The sequence below is a fragment of the Enhydra lutris genome, unplaced genomic scaffold, assembly GCF_002288905.1.
Source record: "Enhydra lutris kenyoni isolate GAN:26980312 unplaced genomic scaffold, ASM228890v2 scaffoldscaffold25, whole genome shotgun sequence".
Taxonomy (NCBI): domain Eukaryota; kingdom Metazoa; phylum Chordata; class Mammalia; order Carnivora; family Mustelidae; genus Enhydra; species Enhydra lutris.
Genome location: NW_019154109.1, coordinates 717,616 through 741,329, shown reverse-complemented (window position 1 = coordinate 741,329; position 23,714 = coordinate 717,616). Strand labels below are relative to the sequence as shown.

Genomic DNA, 23,714 nt, shown 5'->3' with positions numbered 1-23,714 from the left:
GGAGCCTGCTTCCTCCTCTCTCTCTCTGCCTGCCTCTCTGCCTACTTTTTATCTCTCTCTCTCAAATAAATAAATAAAACCTTTAAAAAAGAAAATAAATTCTGTATTCAGGGGTGCCAGGGTGGCTCAGTGGGTTAAAGCCTCTGCCTTCGGCTCAGGTCATGATCCCACTGTCCTGGGATTCCTTTTTTTTTTTTTTTCTCTGCTCAGCAGGGAGCCTGCTTCCTCCTCTCTCTCTCTGCCTGCCTCTCTGCCTACTTGTGATCTCTGTCAAATAAATAAATAAATAAATAAATAAATCTTTAAAAAAAAAAAAAACTGATCGGAGACTGCTGTTAAAATGGGCAACGGTCCCTGCATAGACCTACCATACATATGTTGGTATTTCAGACTTCAGCAACAATCAAGGCTCCCAGGTGTCTCTGATCAGACGGTACCCCCACCAGCCAGCCAGACCCTCCATCTTACTCCAACTTTGCTTTCAGCAGGAATATGCACATTTGTGTAGGGTAAGCCTTGAAATTATGCAGATGCCACGTACCCCAATAGCCTGCTGTTTGACTCAGACGCTCCTGAAGCTTGCCCTGACTCAGTTCCCTGGCTATGCTGACCTGTGCGCCTGAGCGTGGGCCGGCAGAGCACACTGTCAGTGGCCCTCGGCGGATGGTGCCCTCCAGGCCTGGGGAGCACAGGCTGTTCCCCAAACCCCTGTAAGCCTCCAGGGTAGAGAGGGCCCACCCCCCAGATCATCATTCTGAGGCAGCGGCATTAATCTGATGACAGACCATCTGGACTGGCTGCCTGGTGGCGTCCCGGGCTTCTCCAGTAATCGGGGCCCCTAGGTGTCCCTTATTGTCTCCAGCAGTGAAGCATGCCCCACTCCGGCAAGGCAGTCCAGATTCCTCCAGCTCTGCCTTCAGCATGAATTGGCACCTTTGTGCAGGTTAAGGCTTGGAATTTGGTAGATGCCGGGTACTTCCAAAAACCAGTCTTGGGACGCAGCCTCTCCCAGTACTTGCCCTGTTTCAGGTCCTTGGCAACCCTGACGTGGCCATCCTATGCGTGTGCAATCTGTACCCCATCAGTCACACTTGGGCACTGGGGTCCCTGACCTGTGAAGCTAGTGCCCGTCTTGAACCACCTGCAGAGCCTCAAAATGGAGGAGGCCAACCCCCCAGACATGGGTCTAAGGGGATGCCAAATGGGTGACAGTCACCGAGTGCACTTACTGTCGGCTGGGTCCAGGGCTTCTGCACCAGTCGAGCTCCCACGTGTTTCTACTGCAGGTGACCCTTGCCAGCCTGCACAATTCAACTCTGTCAAGTCAGTCCGGATGCCTCCAGCTCCGCCTTCAGGGAGAACATACACATTTGTGTAGCTTAAGTCTTGGAATTAGGTAAACACTAGGTACTCCCAAGGACAGCCTCCAGTTACCAGGCCTATCCAGATTCTGCCCTCCTCCAGGTGCCTGGCTGCCCTGACCAGCGCGATTCGCGCATGTGCAGTCCGCCCTGGATCAGCTGGCTTTGGCCTGCAGGGGGCGCTCCAGGCCCGTGGAACTCCCGCTGGATTCCCAAGCACCTGATTGGCCTCCGGGCCTTCCCCATGAAAATCTTTCTAAGGTGGCAGCTTTTAACTGGCCACGGTCACTGCCCATGCGTACTCGCCTTTTCCTGGGGTTCCAGGCTTCTGCCACAATCTCCGCTCACAGGTGTCTCCTGTTGGAGGCTACCCTAGCCAGCCCGCACAACCCAGCCCTGGCAAGACGGGGCAGAAGGCTCCAGTTAGGCCTTCTCAAGGAATGTGTGCATTGCATAGGTTAGGTTTGGAATTATGCCGATGCCCTGTAATCCCCAGAGCCCTCCCCATTGACCTGGCCTCTCCCAACACTTGCCCTGCTGACATCCTCGGCTACCCTGACCTGCCTGCCTATGCATGCACAGATCACCCCTGAAGACCCAGAAGGCCCTCCAAACCTGTGGCCAGGCCCTGAGCATGTGCAGGGCTGCCGGTGCGGAGGGAACCCATCTTCTGAAAATCACTTGGGGGGGGGCGGGGGGCAGCTGCAAAAGGATGACAGTCAGCCCCCATCTGGACTGGCCGCCTGTGAGGTCCTGCACTTCTCCAGCAATCAGGGCACCCAGGGGTCTCTTATTTAGTGGCTACCTCCAGAAACCCACCCAGACTCACCCTGGCAAAGCACCGCAGAGTCTTTCAACCCCGCCGTTAGGAGGAATATGCACCTTCTTGGAGCTTCAGCCTTGGTATTAAGCAGACACCACGTGCACCCAATAGTCCTCTCCTGTGGCCTGGCCTCTCCTGACACTTGCCCTCTCCCAGGTCCTGGGCTACCCAAACCTGTGCAACCCGCACCTGAGCAGTAACCATCCCATATATCAACCTTGGGCAGACCCAGGCTTTCAAGTTCATGATAGTCCAGTCAGGCCCCAACCACTTGCATAGCCACCATTGTAGAGGGAGCCCACCTTTCATAGTGCGCTCTGAGCTGAAAGCCACAAATGGGCACAGTTGTTCTGCATGTGAACTTGCTGCCTAATGGTGTCGCACCTTCTCTAGGAACCAGGACCCCCATGTATCTCCAAACAGAGGGAAAAGCCTGTATGGCCAGCCAGGCCCCTTCTGGCAAGGCAGTTAAAAAATCTCTAGCTCTTTTAAAATCCTGGGATTTAGGAAATACAGGTTGAAGATGAAAGTGGGACAGTGAATCCATCCATGTAAGGAGACTCAGTCAGTTCAGCATCTGCCGTTGGCTCTGGTCGTGACCCCAGGGTCCTAGGATCAGCCCCAAGTCCAGGTTCCCACAGCAGGGGAGTCTGCTTCTCCCTCTCCCTCTGCCCCTCCCCACCTCTCTTGCTCACCCAAATAAATAAAATCTAATATATATATATATACATATATATACACACACATACACACACACACACACACACACACACACACACACACACACACACAAAACCTCTAGCTCTGCCTTTGGGAGAAAGGTTCACAATGGGTATATGGGCTTTGCACTTTAGGATGGCACCTTATACCCGCAATATCTCCCTCTTGTGGCCTAACATCGCCGTGGTGCATGTATCTAGCGACCTTGACCTCTGCAACCCACACACGCCCAGTCTTCACCCTGGCAGCTGCCTGTGGGCTGCTGGGGACAGTCCAGGCCCTCTGGAACTCCAACATGAAGCCAATAAGCTGAATGGCAGTAATGGTATCAAGCTCCCCCAGTAATTAAGGCTCCCAGGTATCTGACCCCAGTCAGCCACCTGCCCCCTCCATCTACTCCAGCTTTGCCTTCAGCAGAAATACGTGCATTTGCATATGTCAAGGCTTGCAATTAAGCGGATGTCAGTCAGATACCCCAAATAGCCCCCTCCTGTGGCCTGGCCTCACCCCACATTACCCGGTCCTCAACCTAGCAGCAGGCCTTTGGCTGCTAAGGCCCTCCAGGCCTCTAGAAATTGGGTAATTAGGTGGGAGGCCAACTACATGAATTTCCTTCAGATTTGAGGGAACCCACCCCCTGAAAAATCTTCTGAGGTGGTACCATTAAACTGACCACAGTCAGTGCCTAGTAAAGTCCTGGGCTTCTCCAGCCATCAGGCTCCCAGGCATCTGCTATTGGAGGAAACGCCAGCTAGCCCTCCTGGGTGGATCTGGAAAGGCAGTCCAGATTCCTCCAGCACTGCCTTCAGCGGGAATGTGTGCCTTTGTGCCCATTAAGGCTTGGAATCGGGCAGATGTCAGGTACTTCCAAAAACTGTTTTTGTGACCCAGCCGCTCCCATACTCATCCTGTTGGGGTGCCTGATACCACCCTCTGTGCCACCGGCTCATATACGGTCTGAATGCCATCAGCCACCTTCGGGCAGCCAGGCCTGACAGCCTCTAAAGTTAGAGCCCCTCATCAACCCCCTGCCTAGCCTCAAGGTTAGAGGGAACCCACCCTCCTGAAAACTGGTCTGAGTCAGTCCCTAAAAAGAGGAACCATCAGTCCCCAAGCGGACTTCCTATCTGCTGGGGTCCCGGGCTTCCACGGCCATCAAGACTCCCAGGTGCCTCTTCTTGGACGATGCCCTGACCGGCCTCCATGATCTAGCCCTGGCTAGGCCGTTCAGATACTCCAGCTCTGCCTTCGGTGGCAATATGTGCAATAGGGTAGGTTAGGGCTCGGAATTAGGCAGCTACCTTGTAACCCCAAGAGCCTGCTCCAGTAACCAGTCGTCTCCAGACGCTGACCCCGGTCAGGCGCTCCCTCCACCCTGAGCTGTGCTGCCTGCACATGCGCAGTACATACCCCTGAGCCAGGGTGGAGCGGGCGTGGCCCTCAAGCGTAAGGAACTCTGGTCAGGCCCCACCCAGCTACCAGCCTAGCCACCAGTAGTGTAGCCTTCTACACTGTGGGGGGAGCCTTCTGATAATGGCTCTGAGGTGGCAGCTGCAAGTGGGCAGCCCTCAGTCCATATGGACCTGCTGCCTGCTGGGTGCTGGGCTTCACCAGAAACAAAGACTCCTAGACATCTCCTAATAGAGGACACCCTGTCCTGCCTGCCACCAGGCCACACCCTGTCAAGGGAGCTGAAAAACCTCCAGCTCTGCCTTAGAGTGAATCATCCATAATGGAAGGTAGATCTTTAATTGGGCTGATGTGCTCTACCTCCTAGAGCTCGCTCCTATCATCCGGACCTTCCCAACACTTGCCCTGGGCCTAGTCTCCGGCACCCCTGGCCTTCACGTCCTGTGCACGCGCCATACGAGTTCCAGCAGCCACCTTTGGGTTGGCGAAGCTCTCCAGGCCTGTGTAGCTAGCACCCATCGGCAACCACCTTTGTAGGTGCAAAGGTGGAGGTAGCCCAACACCGAATATTGTTCTGAGGTGGCCACTGGAACGGCAATAGTCTTCCCCTGGACTTACTTTCTGCTGGTGTTCAGGCTCCTGCAGCCATCAAGGCTCCCAAGTATCGGTTATTGGAGGATAATCCAGCCACATCCCTGTACCCATCCTAAACAAGATGGTCCAATTCCTCCTGCTCTGCTTCCAGGGGGAATAAGCACATTTGTTTAGGTTAGGGCTTGGAATTTGGCAGATGCCTTATAAACACAAGAGTCCACTCTCCTGGACTCTTACGACACTTGCCCTGTTCCAGATTCCCTTTACGCCTGCACAGGCCTAGTCTACACCCTGTCCTCGGGCACTGCCGCAGGCAGCGAGTCCAAACGGGCTACCTGGGATCCATGATGGCTGTAGATGCCCAGAACTCCGGCAGAGAGTGAGTCTACAAGGGGACAGACTGTTAACAGCTAGTTTAAAGCTAGCAACAATTTTCAAGTGGTGGCCTCCCTCCATCCTAGAAGCTATTCAGGTGCCTTTGTGCACATTTAGGTCCTTTGCATCTGGCCTGAGCTCCGTAGGCTGCTGAAGCCCTGCTGATGTGTGTGGACCACAGAAGCCCTGGTGGCACAGGTCAGGGAATGTGGGACAGGGAAAAGCACAATGTTGGGCAAGACTGGGTCATAAGAGTGGGCTGCTGGGAATATCTAGCATTACCTAATTCCAAGCCTTAATCTACACAATGTGCATATTCCTGCTCAAAGCAGAGCTGGGGGAATATGGACTGCCTCGCTAAGGCAAGGCTTGGCAGCTTGGCCAGGGTATCTTCCAATAACACACACTTGGAAGGCTTGATTGTAGCAGGAACTGGGGACCCCAACAGGGAGCAGGTCCCAGGGGGCTTGGGGGTATATTCTCTCTTACTCTTGAGGCAATGCCAATGATTGGGGATGGGTCATTTCTGTATAGGCCTGTAGGGTCCCCGCTGCCTAAGAGCAGCTTAAGTGGTGTACTGTGCATGTATGGGCCTTGAAGGTCAGGGTAGCCAGAGACCTGTTCAAGGGCAGGTGTCGGGGGGGCTGTGTAATGGGAGTGGGTAGTTAAGGGTACGAGGCATCTGCCTAATTCCAAGCCCTAACCTCCACAAATGTCCCCTGAATGCAGAGCTGGAAAAAACTGGACTGCCTTTCCAGGGTCTGGTCAGGCAGACTGGTAGGGTTTCAGAAAAATAAGACATGGTTTTAGTGTTTCAATGAGCTAAATTTCTGTGTTTCTGGAAAAAAAAAATAGCAGGTGCATTTTCTGGAGCTCAGGTAAATTTGAGGTCAATACAGTTGGGGAAAAAGGGAGAGCTTCACAGTTCCTCTCCAAATGATTTTTTAAAAGATTGTATTTATTTATTTGACAGAAAGAGAGCACAAACAGGGGGAGCGGCAGGTGGAGGGAAAGGGAGAAGTGGGCTTCCCTGCTGATCAAGGAGACTGATGCATTACTCCATCCCAGAACTCCGGGATCGTGACCTGAGCAGAAGGCAGACGCTTAACAGTCTGAGCCACCCAGGCATGCCTCCAAATGATTTTTTTTTTAAACGCTTTCATATGTCATATTATGCATTGGCATAGCGTGCTGTGAAGAAAATTTCATAGCAATGAAACGATTTTAATTTAACCTACCGACAGCTATCTCATCACAAAATTGAAGGTGAATATGGCCACAGGGATATTTTCTTACTCTATGCATTTGAAACTGCTGTGATCACATTCTGAATGTCCCATTGATTTCTGAAGTCCCTGGAATAGCGCCATTTTTTTCTTTGTTAGTTTCCTGATTTTGCAGATACATTGGAACCAGCTTCAAAGGTCAGGCAGGCATCTTATATATTTGGCTAATCCACGTTGGCTAAATATGGCTTTAGCTATGTGGAGAAAGATAAGGGCTATTTTGAACTACTTTTGAGCAGGGCTTTAGAGGGGAAGGAAGGACATGAATCATACGGGAGCTGCTCAAGCTGCTCAAGAGGGCACAAGATATCAGCTCAGAGAGGGTGAGGAAGCTCCTGTTAGATCCTTTATTGGACTTTAACCCAGCCCAATGTTTAACCCAGCCAGACTGTTATGAAACAGGGGCTCTTTGCAGAAATACTGGAAAGTGTTTAAAACACTAAGGTCAGAGATCCATGAAGCTTCAGCACGTCCAAGGAACCCTTCCTTCCTTGACCATGGGAACAATAGGCTAAAGATAAAGGAAGCTTCGGTTTCCCGCCTCAGGAGCAGGAGGGGAAGCAGGAATGCTTCAGGCTGGCTCACAGAGGTATGTCTGAAACCAGAGATGTGTTCCTCTCAAAGCAGTGATTCAGAATGAGGCAAGAAAACTTGTGGGGGCAAGTCCCATTTGAATGTTCAGGGCAGTAAAGTGGTCTAGGGTGTCCACATAAGTACTAAGAACAGGGATTATTCAGTAGAATTTTGCAATCACGGAGCTGGAAGGGACCTCCCTAGCAATCTAGTCCAAACTTTTGTTGCCACGGAACTCTCTTCAAACAAAAGCTTCCGCAGGAGCCCGAACACAAACCCTCATGAATACAGGATTGCTGGGGTGCGGCTTGGAGGGTCAAAAAACCCACAGAAGCTTATTTATGAAATTAGAATAACTTTAAGAGCCGGGAGAAGTTTTATTTATGTCATTGAGCAGCTCAAGCAACATTGGTCACAACGCATAAAGTTCCCCAAACGGACACATCCTTAACTTACAAAGTGAAAAGCCTCTGAATCTTTAAGGACATTTTACTTGGAGGCATGAGAACAGGGAATATGACTTTTAGTCACACGGAAATGAGCCTCGGATGGAAATTTTCAGACTTATGGACTATGCTACACTGGTTTGGGACAATGAGTCTCCAGGCCCCACTAGGTGGCGCCCCTATTCGGCATTTTGAGAACGTTTGTTTCTCTCTTTGGGCCTCGGGTTTCACAGGTTCAAGGAAATCCGATTAGATACCATGCACACAAGAGAACCACACTTGGGTTCTTCTATTTTAACCTCCTTCCCTCTCACTTCGTTCCAATGATCGAAATCCATGTAACATTAGGGTTACTGAGGTTTCTTCACTTTTCAGAAAAGGGAGAAACAAATTCCCTAAATATTCCCAGGAAAAAAACCCAGAGCCTTCCGTGGGGCCTACTGCAAGCCAAAGGAAGGCTGGGAGTTTGGACTTCTTAGAAGATCCCGGAGAAGCAGGGATCCCATGGCCTCAGTTTCCTCATCGGTAAAATGGCTCTTTGCACCCTACTATCCGCGCATCCCGTGGCGAGGGAGTCAGATGTCAGCTTAAATTCTGGATCCTACTTAAATCTGTACAAGGGGGATGTCCTACGGTGTGGTCGCTGAGATTAATAAAACGATGTTCGTAAGCGCTGGTACAGTGTCACTGAAGTGTCACTAAACGTAGCTTCCTACGTTTTTATTATTGCTTTCATTGCCCTCCGGCGGGGGCGGGGGGGAGAAGCCCCTCCGTGGGAAAACCTATGGAAATTACACGTTTTTTCATTCATTGTTTAATACATATTCAAGAAAGGTTTTAGAAGTTCAGGCTACAACGTGCTGAAGGACAATAGTGAGGGGCGGGCCGCACTTCTGAGGCAGAAATTGCGGATTTAACTGCTACTTCCACAAATCCTCCGTCCGGGCCTTTCTCCCCACAGCGGCAGCGGCTCCCCGCCACTCACTCGCTGCCAGAGAACACCCGCCGCACCCGCGACTGACGTCCCGCCCCGAACCTCCCGGAGCCCTAGCGAGTGGCCCAGGCCAGCGCCGCGCAGTGGGGAGAGGCCTCGGGCCCCGCCCCCCTGCGTCACCGCGTAGCGGCGCAGAGGCGTTTCCCGGGGCGTGCCGCGGTTGCTAGGCGACCACACCGCTCCCCCTCCCAACCCTGCCTCTCCTCTCCCCACTCCCCGCCCGGCGAGTCGCAAGCAGAGGCGCGCGGATCTGCAGTGTCTGGACGAGATTCCCCCGGGAAGCGTCGCGGTCCCGGCGGCAGCCGCCCCAGCGCAGGTGGTCCCTGCACTTCGAACCCTCCAACCGCCGCCCCTCCCCCGGGGGTCCCGAGCTAGCGGATGGGAGGCACGGCTCGCGGGCCTGGGCAGAAGGATGCGGGGCCGCCCGGAGCTGGACTCCCGCCCCAGCAGCGGAGGTAACGGCGCCGCAGGGTAACGGGCTGGGGGCGCCCGAGTGGGCGGCTGGCGCAGGCTGGCGGGGTCGGGGGCGGGGCGGAGGAGGCCTGGACTGAGGTTGGAGTGAGCCGCTAGCAGGAGGACGAGGGAAGGGTTCTGACCGCCTCCGGGGGACGGATCCACCCTCTTCCCCTCCGTCAGCTCCCCTCCCCCGCAAGCCCACCGTGATCAGGGGAGGGGGCTGGAGCGGAGTTAGGAGAAGCAGCCCTAGATCGGGGATATGGTAAGGAACTCTTTAAGAACCTGGGACTTTTTGTGGGGCTTTTTTAGCAAACTGTGGAGGTAGGGAGCACTACCTTTCACGGAAGCCCTGTTGCTCAGAGCAGATAACCAAGGGCTGAACTCTTGGGGTTTTGCCGTGAGGGGTGCGGTCGGCTTCGGATATGCAGGTGAAGGGTTGTGCTGAATAGGGCTTTCTGGGGATCCTATTTTGAGAGATTCTCCACCTTGCATTGTATTTTACGCCTAAAAGGAGACAAGGGACCCCTCCCCCCGCTTCATTTGCAATCAGACTTCCTTCGGGTGATTTCCTCTGCCTATTTATAGGAATACTTGCAAGTCTTCAGTGTCTTTTTCTCTATAAATGTGGACGCCTCTGCCATTTTATTTATTATATTCATGCTGTTGGCAAAGACTCAGTCACATCCCGAATTTTGGGTTGTCAGAGAAGCAGTTTCCATTAAAGATATAAATAATGCTATCAGAATGTGAGCTAGTTTTTAAAAAGAATATTCCAAAAATATTTGTACTGGACTTTTAAAATTATTCTTTGTATTTCTATAACACACCAATGAAGAAAGCTCTAGAAATAATTTTACAAAGCAGTTTCTAAAGGCAACTTTAAATATTGAAATTAAAAAACTGAAATAAATATTTCAGCATATTTTAAAAGATTTTTAAAAATTCTTTCTGGTCATTATTATTGTATTTGTGGTGTATTATGTAAAAATGATACACTGAAAGACTGATGTCTATAACTGGGAAATTCATATTCTTTGTGGTAGATGAAATACATTATCTAGGACCATCCTGTGGATTAAATAAAATAAACCCTCTTCCTCTTCAGTTGTGGAGACACAGTGCTAAAGAACAGAGGTGCTCCTTAATCGTTTAGCATTTAGCTTCCACCATCCACCAGAAATTGAAGTGGATACAGAAGTGAAATTCAGTACATTTTGTAATTTAGAGAATCCCTTTAGTATTTGTTGTGCTTTTCCCTGTATGTTTCTACAAATTAGGTAGATGTTAAGTAGGTACGTAAATAAACAATAAAAAGAAGACAGCCCTAAGACCTTTCATTTCTTGTAGACTGGAACTATTCTTCCCATTATAACGAATGGAAAACAAAGTCAGGGAAGAAGTTAATACAGCCAGTGGTAGAGCTGAGATTAGCATCCAAGTCTCTGATTTTTAAAATATAGTTACCTCTGCCTTTTTTTTTTTTTCCTCTTTTCTTTTCCTGTTCTGGTTAGCTTTTAGGCTTCAGATTCAAACTAGCCTTTATTTGCAAGCAGTAAGTTAAATGAGATCCTTTTGATAGTCCCTATTTTAATTTTTTTAAATATTCCAATTTTAACTAATCTCTACACCCAATATGTGACTTGAACTCACAACCCCGAGATCAAGAGTCACATGCTCTACCATCTGAGCCAGCCAGGCACCCTGATAGTCCCTATTTTTTTTTAAGAACATTCACAAAGACAGACTTGTTTTAACTATTTCAAAATAAAAACCTAGAAATGCTTCCCTTTTAAAAAAAAAAGAAAAATTGGCCTTCCTCTGTTCTTTTGCCAAATACCCCAGTATTTGTATTCAATACAATTGTTGTTTGTATTCAATACCAACATGCAGTGTAGACATTTATTTGTAGTAGTTATTTGTGGCAGATGTGAGGCAATAAAGACACAGAAATAAAACTTTCAAAACTTGTTTTGAAAATACAAGTTTATATACTTAAGTTACTGACGGATTTTATCTGTAATCCTTTCAACTAGATTGGGGGATGGTGTCTATGATACCTTCATGATGATAGATGAAACCAAATGCCCACCCTGTTCAAATGTACTCTGCAATCCTTCTGAACCGCCTCTGCCCAGAAGACTAAATGTAAGTAAATGAAGTTGTTCTTTGCTCTCTAGTTGTCTTGAAAAGAAGGAAGTGCTACTTAATGCCCAAGGTACAGTTACATCTCGCTGGCAACCCAGACTCTTTTGTTTCCTTTTGGTTTCTCTTGACTTTGAAATAGCAATTGCTGTGTTCCCACTTTAGCTTTATAGAATGATTTTGATTTGGAGCTGCACTTACTCCTTTCAATCACGGGGATAAATATATGGCATTAGCAAAAAAATAATAAGCTACTTGTATCTAGGGAATGTTTGTTTTGTTATAGAAGAGCATAGACAGTGTGTTGTAAAAACTCATTTTAACAAAAACCAGAAACAGAAAATACCCCTGAATTATAGATCTGTACCTTTTTTTCCCCTACAAGAGAGAAATACAGTCCTAGCTTCTTAGTATGCTACAGAGAATCACTTTATGGATCATAAATAAAACTTGAACAGTACAGTTTGGTTTTTGATGAATTTAATCATTCTGGAGCTTGCAGACATTTAGCTTTTGACACTGTTTTACTTAAGGTAATAAAAAAATTAATTCATATTCCCTCAGCGTACACAGAGTAGTAGGGAGAACAGGGTTTGGACAAGTTCCAGGATAGGGAAAAGCTATCCTGTGACTTTAACATTTGCTGTATATATCACCTAATGAACGAATTGAATAACTGAATATACTAATTTGTAATTTCTCCTTCACATTTCTTCATCTAAGACCTCAAATTGTTTCTATATTCCAAAAAATATTGCATGCATTTTTCATAGCCCTCCCCAACTTTTTGTCAGCTTTTGCTATTAAAGTCAATCTTTTCACTAGTTCTGAGGCTAATAATATTACAGAGTATTGGCTAAATATATTTGGAAGGCTGGTCACCCTATTTTTAACCTGTTCTCTGGAGTACAGTAAGTTTCCTTTCCATTCTCAGGAAGCTTATTTCTTTAATACGTGAAAAACTTCTCAGAGCTCCAGAATCTCATACTTCTCTGGTTGACCTCAGTTTGGTTTTTTTTGTTTTGTTTTTTAATTAACATATAATGTATTATTTGTTTCAGAGGTAAGGGTCCATGAATCATCAGTCTTAAACAGGTCACAGCACTCACCATAGCACATCTCCTCCCCAATGTCCATCTGACCATCAGTTTTCTAGGTTACTGGCTGCCCAGTAGCATGTCTCTGTGGGAAACTTTGCAGTGGGGCTGGTCCATTAACATGTGACTTAAAAGTTCATTTTAACTTCAATTTAGAGTTAGCCAATGCTAATCATCTCCCAGCAGGTCAATTAAATGGTATGTTTCAGGGTCAAAATGAATTTCTTAATGTATAATATACAGAGTAACCATTTTGGGGACATAGAATTTTCATTCTAAGGTAATGGTGTCTTTGCAAACTTTGCTGAAAAAAATGCTCTTTGACCTCTGTTGACATGGATAGACCCTTATGACATGACTCCATCCCCAGACCCTATTGCTGTTTTCACAAAGCCTTTAGGCTTCATTGTTTATCCAAGATGTTCTTATGTTCTCATTGTATACCATAAACCATCTGCATATAGGCTTTTATTGGGTTAAGTTTTGTGTTGCAGATTTAGGGTCAAGAGCTAGGGAAAGAGAATGGAGTGTTTCCTGTCTGGATGAGAAGTATATGCCTTCTCAGAATTTCTCAACAAGATCTTCAAGACTCTATTAACACAGCTGAGGATTCTATTTGAAATGTCAAGAGCCCTCCAAGTTAACAGCGTATGTGAAGCATTCTTAAACAAAACATGATTAATCTGGCATTATCTGTCCCTGTGGTATAATTACATAATTATGAAAATAATTGGTATATAATCTGTATTGCTCAGTTATTGTGATTATAACTACAGTCTAGAAATATGTAGTATTTTATAACTATTATACTTTAACATAAATTGTAGATTCTCCTAGAACAATGAAAGGAAGATTTTATTTATAGCACAACAGTCTTGATACATGATTGATTCAGGCCAGTATTTGAGTTATGTACAGGAAAGGAAAGAAACCCAAGAAGAGAACCCCTCCCTGTGTGGAAAAACTCCTTCCTGGAATTCTTCAGATTCACTGGAGACTCAGACCTCGAAAATCCAAAGTGGATTGTACCCGGAGCTTGGTTTTCTTCCTGGGAGCCACACTTCAAGAGAGACCTGCAGTGCAGCCCGCGCTGAGAATGTGAATAGGATAGGAAGCAACCATGTGAGGGAGAGGGTGTGGTGGGTTGATGAGCCCAGGGAAAAATGGTGGCGGCGGGACAGCCCCTTTTAAGTATGTGAAGGACTTTTACATGAAATTTGGACACTTCTGTGTAGTTCCAGAGGGCAAACTAAGACGCAGTTTACACGGAGTGAGATTTAGGCTCACTTTAAGGAAAAACCTGAGTCGGGAAATCCAAACAACATCCCTAATTTTATTGTAATAGTTCGGTGCAAATTAAATTTCTGTTCTTATATTAATGTTCTGTGCCTGAGACCCTCTCTTTATCACAAACAGAAATGAAGACCTCCAGAGCCGGCATAGCCTTACCTGTAGGCAGAGTTGGTAAAAATACCCAGGGACGGACCCTCAAATCCCTTTCCTACCAGCTTGTCACTGGTGACCTCGGTTCTGGAGGGTCATTCCTTTGGGTTAAGGCATTGATCTGTTAAAGTTCCAGTAACTTGGAGAGGTGACAGCTTAAATTGTAGAGCAAGTTGAAAGCAGGTTTCTTGTCAGGAGAGAAAGTGGGTGAGGGATTTCCGTGCATCCTAAAGGAAGGCCTGTTGTGGGGGCCATCATGCTGCAGGAGACCTGAGACCTATTTAGTGCCAGATGTCTGCTGGAGAGGGACTGGAGATATGGAAGGAGGTCCCACAGAGAGAAGAGAGAAACGGAAAGGGCAAAGAGAAGGCACATAGTTTAAGCCTAAATATATTGAGAATTTTACCAAATTATTACCAGTGTTTGTAAAATCTTTTATAGCTTGTAAGGGTATATTCACATATATTATTAATTATAATTTGACTCACACAGCATCCTGCAAATAAGTATTATTATGCATATTTTATATATAAAGAAACTAAGGCTAAGAAACTGGGCGAAAGGTCAAGCAACCTGCCTGGGGACTTACAGCTTTTAAGCAGGATAGCCAGGACTCCCATAGACCTCTCTTTTCTTCAGCACATGTCCCCAACACACTCGCAGTAAGTATGTAGAAGCACTGAAGTTAGGTATAAAAATTTTAAGGAAAACTGGCTGGGATGCAAACGGAGTTTCGCTTTTATTATGTAAATCTCCCTAAAACCAAAGAATTTTAATTCCCTCATTCTGCTAAACCCATCGCCTCCTGGATTATAGTTCATTGAGAACACTTGTTTCTTGTTTATTTGTGGGTTTGGTTTTTTTTTAAGCACTTGTAATAGTGAACAGTGAGGGTTTCTGTGACCTGTACATGGAGGGCCAGATAGGTGGATGGGACCCTCTTCTGTTTTTTCAGCCCTGAGTACAGAGTGAGTCATTTGACTTCTTACTGATAAGAAACATGTTGCATAATATTTACATCTTAGCAAGGTATTTGGGTTCTGTCTGCAGACCTGTTTTATTTTCTTGACCAGTGATAGTTCTCCATTATGGTATCAGAGATTTTTCTCGGTGCATATATCATTTCTTTACTCAAACACTGCTTGCCAAAGTGTAGCTACAGTTGTATCGCCTGCCTCACTTTTGTGTGCTATCAGGTACTACCCAGTTTTTGTAACTACAGGACTCCCTAAATGTTTAAATTGATATAAATGACCTGAAAGAAACAGGCAGGAGTGAATGTCCTGCTCTAAAAACTACAGCTGTATATAAAATTGGCCAACACTTAAATTGTTTCATCTTTTTTTTTTGCTGCTATTTATGTTTTCTCTTTTATATTGTTATTTAGATAATAGGCTTTGTGCTGTTTTCTTAAGTTATATTAAAATTCTGTTTTTTAAGGATATGGCCGCTTTGGATCATGACCTTTTCATTTGTTTTCTTCTTTCCTTCTAGCACCCTCTTGAATTTTCCTTAGTGTGTGTGTGTAATTTTTTTTCTCTTTTTTGCTTTTCTTTTCCTCCATCTAATTTCATAGAATTATATTTCATCTCAGAGGAATAAGTAGAGCTTTCTTCAGTGAGTTACTGCTCCTTGAAGGAGAATGTTAAGCAAATTCAAGTGTAAAGAGTAAAGTGCCTTTATCACATAGGCTTTTCCTACGGAAGAGTGGGTGTAGGTATAGGTTAGAGACACAGAAGAGAGACACTATCTCTTTAGGAAAGTTTTACCAGAACCTTCCCCACCCCTCCGGGGGCCTTGGATTCTCACTGTTACTCATCAGATGCATAAAGAATTGGCCCAGAGGATCTCAGGAATTCTCTTAGGCTTAGAACTCTTGTGATTCAGTGAGCTGAACTGCAAGCATTCAGTCATTTTTGAGGGGGGCCTGGGAATAGATCATGAGGTCATTTTTGAGGGGGACCTGGGAGTAGATAATGAGGTTTTGCTTGATTCCAGGCCACAGCCATGATTCAGCCCTAGTGGAGAGTAGTAGAAGTGCTAGAACCCGGTGCCAAGTTGTGTCTGTGGGAAGGGTGCTGGACTGACGGAAGACCTGGGTTCAAATCCTGCCTGGTCCTTCATGGATTCTTTATCCTCTTTTTTTTTTCTTTTTCTTTTTTTTTTTTTTTTAAACAGAACACTTTAATATGCATATTTTGATTCTGATGTATGCCCTTAAGAATTGGTAAGATACTCGAAACAGTAAACAAAAAGAGACAGTATGTATCTAATCAAATGCCAGATCATGTGGTACAGATTTGAAAAGCTACAATTAAGATACGAGGTTAATTAGCATGGGCTTGGAGTAGTTCCAGATGGTAGGGAGGGGACTTGAGTTGGAACTTGAAGGAGTGCAGGATGGAGGGGGGGGGGGGGGAAGAAGACTCTGACTGGAAAGACCTATTAGAAGGAACTTAGCACATTTAGGGTTTGGTAGGAAGACCGTTTGCTCTTAAACAAAGCAAGGCCTATACTGGGGGTTGAGGTGGCCAATTGTACTCAGGGGGTCTGAAGGTATGACACAAGTCTCTGTTGACTCCCGCCGCTCTCATCTCACTTTTTGGGTGATTGTAACCTACGTGACTGGACAGTTTTGGTGTCGTTCCGGCCGGGGACAGGTTGTTTCATCCTTCCACTATTTTTAGTGGCTTTACCATCACATTCATGTTTCTTTTCCATAGATCACCGCTGAGCAGTTAACCAGAGATCACACTCAGCACTTTCTGAGTGGAGGTGAGGTGAAGGTAGAACAGCTGTTTCAAGAATTTGGCAACAGAAGATCTGATACTCTTCAGACAGATGGTATCAACGACTCTGAAAAGTGCTCTCCTACCGCCTCTCAGGGTAAAAGTTCAGATACCTCGAATGCGGTGAAAGCCAGCAGTTCAGCCAAAACGTCCAAAGCGGTGCCCCTGACTCCCGAGCAAGCCCTGAAGCAGTACAAACACCACCTGACTGCCTACGAGAAGCTGGAGATCGTCAACTACCCCGAGATTTACTTCGTGGGCCCAAATGCCAAAAAAAGACACGGAGTGATCGGCGGGCCCAATAACGGTGGCTATGACGATGCAGACGGGGCCTATATTCACGTGCCTCGCGACCATCTAGCTTATCGATACGAGGTGCTGAAGATTATCGGCAAGGGAAGTTTTGGGCAGGTGGCCCGGGTCTACGATCACAAACTTCGACAGTACGTGGCCCTGAAGATGGTGCGCAATGAAAAGCGCTTCCATCGGCAAGCCGCTGAGGAGATCCGGATTCTGGAGCATCTTAAAAAGCAGGACAAAACTGGGAGCATGAATGTCATCCACATGCTGGAAAGTTTCACCTTCCGGAACCACGTTTGCATGGCCTTTGAATTGCTGAGCATAGACCTTTATGAGCTCATTAAAAAAAACAAGTTTCAGGGTTTTAGCGTCCAGTTAGTTCGCAAGTTTGCCCAATCCATCTTGCAGTCCTTGGATGCTCTCCACAAAAATAAGATCATTCACTGTGACCTGAAGCCAGAAAACATTCTCCTAAAGCACCACGGGCGCAGTGCGACCAAGGTCATTGACTTCGGGTCCAGCTGTTTCGAATACCAGAAGCTTTACACGTACATCCAGTCCCGGTTCTACAGAGCTCCCGAGATCATCTTAGGAAGCCGCTACAGCACGCCTATAGACATATGGAGTTTTGGCTGCATCCTTGCAGAACTTCTAACAGGACAGCCTCTCTTCCCGGGAGAGGATGAGGGAGACCAGTTGGCCTGTATGATGGAGCTGCTCGGGATGCCACCACCAAAACTTCTGGAGCAATCCAAACGTGCCAAGTACTTCATTAACTCCAAGGGCCTACCTCGCTACTGTTCTGTGACTACTCAGGCAGATGGGAGGGTTGTGCTTGTGGGGGGTCGCTCACGTAGGGGGAAAAAGCGGGGCCCCCCAGGCAGCAAAGACTGGGTGACAGCACTGAAGGGATGTGATGACTACTTGTTTATAGAATTTTTGAAAAGGTGCCTTCAATGGGACCCCTCTGCCCGTTTGACCCCAGCTCAAGCACTGAGACATCCTTGGATTAGTAAGTCTGTGCCCAGACCCATCACCATCGAAAAGGTATCAGGCAAACGGGTGGTAAATCCTGCAAATGCTTTCCAGGGACTGGGTTCCAAGCTGCCTCCAGTTGTCGGAATAGCCAATAAGCTTAAAGCTAACTTAATGTCCGAAACCAGTGGTGGTATACCTCTGTGCAGTGTACTGCCGAAACTCATTAGCTAATGGACAGTGCTGTGCTCAGAGATGTATATGTTTGTATTTTTAATTATCTTGCAGACCTGAACATGGGGAAAAAAATACAGGCCCATTGGTGGATATGTTTTTGTTAGACTAGATTTTTTTTTTAACAAGGCAAAACATTTTTATATGACTGTAACAGAACTCTTCAAGGGCTAATTACCTAACCAGCCTGTGTTGGCCGTCCTGGAATGTACATTAAATGACTTTTTATAGGTCAGTGCATCTTCATTATTGTCGTCAGGTGTACATCACCTTACGTATGCTGCTACTGGTTTAAGTCCCTTTCTCTCAAGATACAAGGTGCCCCGGGAAGTGTATCCTGGCCACTCATCACTTCTCGTCTCCCTCAGCCTCTGTTCCGGAGGGGTAGCTTGGGACACAGCTGTGGTTCTGGATGAGAGCCGAAGCTAGCCCTCTTGCCCCAGCAGGCCGTTCTGTGGGCTCATCCCAGGTGAAAGAGCTTGACAGAATATGGGGCAGGGGAAGGTTCTGGAAGTTCTTAGTCACTTGAAAAAGTGGTGTCACTGCTTCTCAATGACTCATTTCTCTTTCAATCCTGTGATGTGTGCTGTTTTAATTTTATGTTGTTACTATTTTTATGATTTTTCTGCTTCTGATATGTTTCCTGGGAAAGGCATTTTATAGCTATCCTACCCCTTTACCAAGCATTGGTTTTAAAACTTAAGTCCTCTGTATCACTTTACAACCCCACCGCACCCTTGTCTCCAGGGAGCATAAAGCAGCTTCTTCGCCTCAGATGACTGTTAAGGGAGAAGCAGCAGGTAAACTTCAGTTCCCGAGTTTCTCAGAACCTTGGAGACCAGCCTACTTGCTGCATTTCCATGGACTTCTTCCCTATAAAAGTGATCACTCTCTGAGAAACCTAACCATGGCCCACTGCCCTCCCTCCTCTCTCCCCAGCCCTCTGCCACCTCAGCATGCCACAGTCTCCCCACTGGCCATTTAAGCCGAAGTCCCCTAGGTGCTGAGTGAACTTCAGCTATAAGACAATCCAGATGCCGGCGGTCAACCATTTCCTTTTCCTTCACTTGAACATCCTTTCTTTTTCTCTGCTAAGATTCAGCGAGGGCTGACAGTAAAGCTGACTGCTAGCCAGATGTCTTCCTTGGAAGGGCGGAAAAGGTACAATAACTCAAAACTCAGTGCTACTGTTTTCTTCCCCTCTACTTCCCCCCTCCTCCAAGAGTGTGCCCGAGCTTGGTCCTCAGAGCGGCCTCTCTGAGGTAGACCGTTGCTTTCTTCAGCACCATTCCCAGGATGACCCAGTTCCATTTTCACTCTAGAACTTAGTCTGTGAACTCCATAAGGTCAGAGATCATAAGATCGCCGGCCAACACCGTAACCAGAAGAAAAGAAATGCCAGGGGTTCATCACTGAAGGAACTCCTGCCTTAGAAGTACTCTGATCGCCACGGCATGGGCTGTGAAAACGGAGAGTGAGCCAATGTCCACAGCGTGGCCGTGGCCGCGGGCATAAGGGTACAGACTGAGGCCTTGGCCTCTTGAAAAGGGCACATCCTGGTGCTTCTGGTGCCTGAGCAATGGCACACTTTAAAACTTGAATCACTTCCTTCACTCCGGGTTTACAGAAGGCAGTGGAAACACACCCCTCCTCCACGTCCCTCCAGCTCCTGCTGAGCTCGCGGCCCAACAGAGAAGCAGCGCAAGCAGCCCCACGTTATCTCAGCAGAGCACGTGTTGGGGTTGTTTTGCCTGTTATCAGTGCGGAAGACCTGCTCTTAAGCAAATAGCGTTAAAAAAGACTGCTGCCCCAAACACATCTGCCGTGCCCAGAATCGGGATGTGTTTGTCGGGAGCAATCTCCTGGGTCAGCCCACGCCGTCTGCCACGGGAGAGGAGGCAACCCGTGGCTGAGGTGGTCACGTGGTCCGTTTCTGTGCATTGAGTAGATAGACTTAGGTTCCTGGAACCAGGCCGAGGACAGGCTGTAGACAACTCTGACGCCATACGAGTTCTAGAAAGCTCTGGGAAGGCAGATAGATGTGTTTCTGCCTAAGTCTGGCAACCTAGAGAGTGACACAGAGCAGAGTCATCCGGGCTGGCTGGGACACCTGTCTTCCGTAGCCGAGTCAGGTTGGGGAGAGTGGGCTGCTTTAAAACGGGCCAGTTGTGCCAGATGGATCTGGGGAGGTTGATGAGTTGGTTTCAAGTTTAGGGGCAAGTTGTCATTTTTAGAAGCTGTTACCCGGTGCCCCCTTTTATCAGCCACTGTTAAATTGTCACTTGGATCCCTGCCCATAGCAGAGAGTGACTGAACTGGATCAGAGTTAGTGTAGAGGTTCAGGCTGTCTCCCCGACAGTCACTGAATGGCTCTGCAGCCATTTTTGTTCTTCTGGTCATTTCTTTTTTTTTTTTTTTTTTTTAAGATTGTATTTATTTGACAGAGATCACAGTAGGCAGAGGGGTGAGGGAAGCAGGCTCCCTGCTGAGCAGAGACCCCCCCCCCACCCCGATGTAGGGCTCCATCCCAGGACCCTGACCTGAGCTGAAGGCAGAGGCTTTAACCCACTGAGCCACCCAGGCGCCCCTCTTCTGGTCATTTCAATTAAACAGGTCAAGTTGGTGGCTTCTACTGATTTTTAAGTTGACAGAATCAGCTGAGTTTCCGAATTGCTGTTGTCACCATGAAAAGAGTTGGGTAGGAAGTTTTGTTTTACCTTATTCCTAAAGTCATTCTTTTGCCCTCAACATGGGAAATTGGCTAATCCAGCTAATACCTGCTCCTCGTATCAGACTCTGTCCTACCTTCTGTCCTCACAGTGACTGATCTGTTCATTTATCACATGCTATTGTGGTTTCCTTTACTGGAATGTCAGCTTCAAATGGGCAGGCCCATGTCCTCATGATGCTCTGAATGAACCAGCTCTGATGCTATCAATGATGTGCAGGTAATGGAGGTTCATTTCCCTCCATGTACCAGCAAGGTGCTCACGTCTTGTCTTCTTTTAAATTGACCCACATGATCTCTAATCTTTCCTTTTTGAGAAAGGGTAATCAGAGAAGGATTATGTGAGGACATCTGGTCTAGCACTTGACACCTTGATAATAGTGAAAAATGCAGCCATTACCTTAACTGTGACTTAAAGATTCTGTTTCTGTCCCTCGGAGACTCTGAAGGAAGAGAGGGTGTGGTATGGCTTTTCTCCAGAAGACTTTAGTGTATGACTATAGGAGCATGCTTTAGTACTCAGTGGGGGGTTTTCTTGGCTTTGGTTTTTGACTTTTGGTTTTTTTAGAGGGAGAGAGCAGTGGGGAGAGGGGTAGAGGGACAGAGGGAAACTTAAGCACTTTTATGCCCAGCTTAAAGCCTGATGCGGGGCTCTATCTCACAATCCTGAGATCATGACCTGAGCTGAAATCAAGACTCTTGATATTTGACCAACTGAGCTACCCAGGTGTCCCGAGTCTTAGGTGTTTTAAGAGGGTTTGGGACAGACAGGTTAGCTGGCGAATGTCATTATACTCCTAACTTTTTTTGACCTTTAATCTGTTAAGAATGGGGTTTATTGCATGATCAAAAAGCAACAGAACAAAAGATTAAATAAAAAGTTCAACCACGAAACAGTTTGGATCTGCAGCAGCTGGTCGTGTTGAAACACTGTTTTGCCTAATTCCTAAGTAGGCATAATTAAAGTTAAATGCTAAATTTTAGATAGCAGCTGATAAATGCTGAGCTTTCCTAACAGAATGCTCCTATTGGTTTAGTGAACCATGGAAAGCTTTTAATTATTTCTCATGCATCTGTTGTTGGATGTCCTCAGCATGGAAGCTGGAAAAGTGGCAACGATCATTCTGGACTGCCTCTGGATGCTTTTTTCTCCTTTGAGAATGAAGGAGAAGTACTTAACCTTTGAGCCAGGTGGACAGAGCATGTTTTCCTCCAGGTCTCCCGTCGTGTTGGAGATGACTGGTCCGTAGAGTGCTGTAACTTACTACACGCAGAGCAACTGCAGTCATCCATGATATGAACAACCTCGAGTCTCCAAATAAAGAAAGGGACAAGATAAGACGAGAAACTAGCACATCAAGGAAGAGTTGTCCTCTGCCAGGATCAGCCTCCCCATTTTCAATAATATTCTTAATACCCTCAGTTCAACATGTCCCACTTTCATCTTCAACCTGTATTTCCTAAATCCCAGGAATTTAAAGGAATTTACCTCCAAACCTGGCCTTCAACTATAATGCGATTAGGGGTAATCCTTTCCAAGTGTCCGTTCAAGTACGCCCAGTAATTTCAGTGAGGTAAGTTTGCAAGCGTCACAGTGAACCCATCCATGTAAGGACTAAAAGCTCCGGCCCTGAGATCCATAACCCCTGAGATAAGCCAGAGCCACAAATACATCGTCTAGACTTTGAAAGAGAGAATATGATTCTTAATATAGCTCACCAACCGCTAAGTCGTGCCTAGACTGTCATCATTTTTCTATAACAGGAGAAGCCTGCCTGCCTGCCTGTTGACTAGAGAGAATCTCACCTCCTCTGCCACCACACAAATAAGCTAAAAAAGAAAGAAGGGCCCCAAATCAGGCCAGATGGTGACCCGTGACTGTTTCAGCTCAGGATGTCAGCCTCTAAAGCATCACGTTTGCATCATTTTGGTATCATGGGATTCTATCATTGTTGCTTTGAATCTGCTGACATGCTTCCTCTGGGAAGTGTAGCTTGGTATGGATGAGTCAATGGATTTTGTTTTGTTCTGTTTTGGGGTGGGCGGGTGTTTGTTTCTTAAAAAATAAAGATGAAATGCTTTGAGAATTTTCAGCATCCCCTGATTGTTTCAAAACCAAGTCTGAGGACGTCCCCAGCTGGTCCTGGGTGCTGTACCCTGAGAGGTTCCCAGCATGTGAGTGGGCACCAGTCATGGGTTGTCAGTGCTGACAATGATAAAGAAAATGCTCAAAAAAGGAAATAAAAGGGTAGGATGAGAGACAGCTACAGTTCTTGTAGCTCCCCAGAGCCTGGGGACATACACCCTGGCTTTGTGGAAAGGGGAGATGGGAAGCCATGTAGGGATAGCCATGTTCCCAGGGGCCCTAAGCATCAGTTCTCCCATCAGGATTACCCCCTTCAGGGGCCCAGCCTTAAGGATGAATCCTAACAAGCAGATTCAAGGAGTACAGTTTTATTTCAGAAGTTTCAGTGTTTGTCTTGGGCCAAAGCCTTGTACCACTCAAGAACTTAAATAAATCCTGACAGAACTGAGTGCATAGAAGGAAAGGGAAACGAAGTTCTTAGTGGCCCTTGGGCAGTCTCGCTCCTGTCTGCTGCTGATCTCGCTCTGGGCCATGACTGCCCCGGCAACAGGAGCCCAGTGGCCACCGAGCTGGAGGACGGCCTTCCGCCATCCTTGAATCGTCCCCTGGATTCTTGAACAGGCTTTCTGGGAGCCTGGCCTGAAGCTGGAGAAGGGCCTCCCGTGCTCCCACGAAAGCAGCTGCAGGGTCAGAGAAACTACAGCCGGGCACAGTTCTATCAGCCCTCCACACGCTGTCCACATTCCCCCACCATCTGGTATACCCCAAGCCAGGAGAGTCGTGGGGCTCTTCAGAACTGAGAGCTTAGAGAAGGCAATGGAATGGCACTGGGAATGCTTGGTGTGTTGCGCATTGCTCTTCATTACCCAGGAAGGCATTTCA

At 47.1% G+C, this 23,714-nt stretch overlaps 1 protein-coding gene across 1 annotated transcript; it reads left to right on the top strand.

Moving 5' to 3' along the window:
* Window positions 1-8,810: 8,810 nt before the first annotated feature.
* On the top strand, window positions 8,811-18,251 carry LOC111151159 (dual specificity tyrosine phosphorylation regulated kinase 3). Its single transcript, XM_022508956.1, has 3 exons — window positions 8,811-9,037; window positions 11,072-11,183; window positions 16,444-18,251. Exons 1-3 carry the CDS (start codon window positions 8,961-8,963, stop codon window positions 18,016-18,018), a joined length of 1,764 nt encoding a protein of 587 aa, XP_022364664.1. The 5' UTR covers window positions 8,811-8,960; the 3' UTR covers window positions 18,019-18,251.
* The last annotated feature ends 5,463 nt before the right edge of the window (window positions 18,252-23,714 follow it).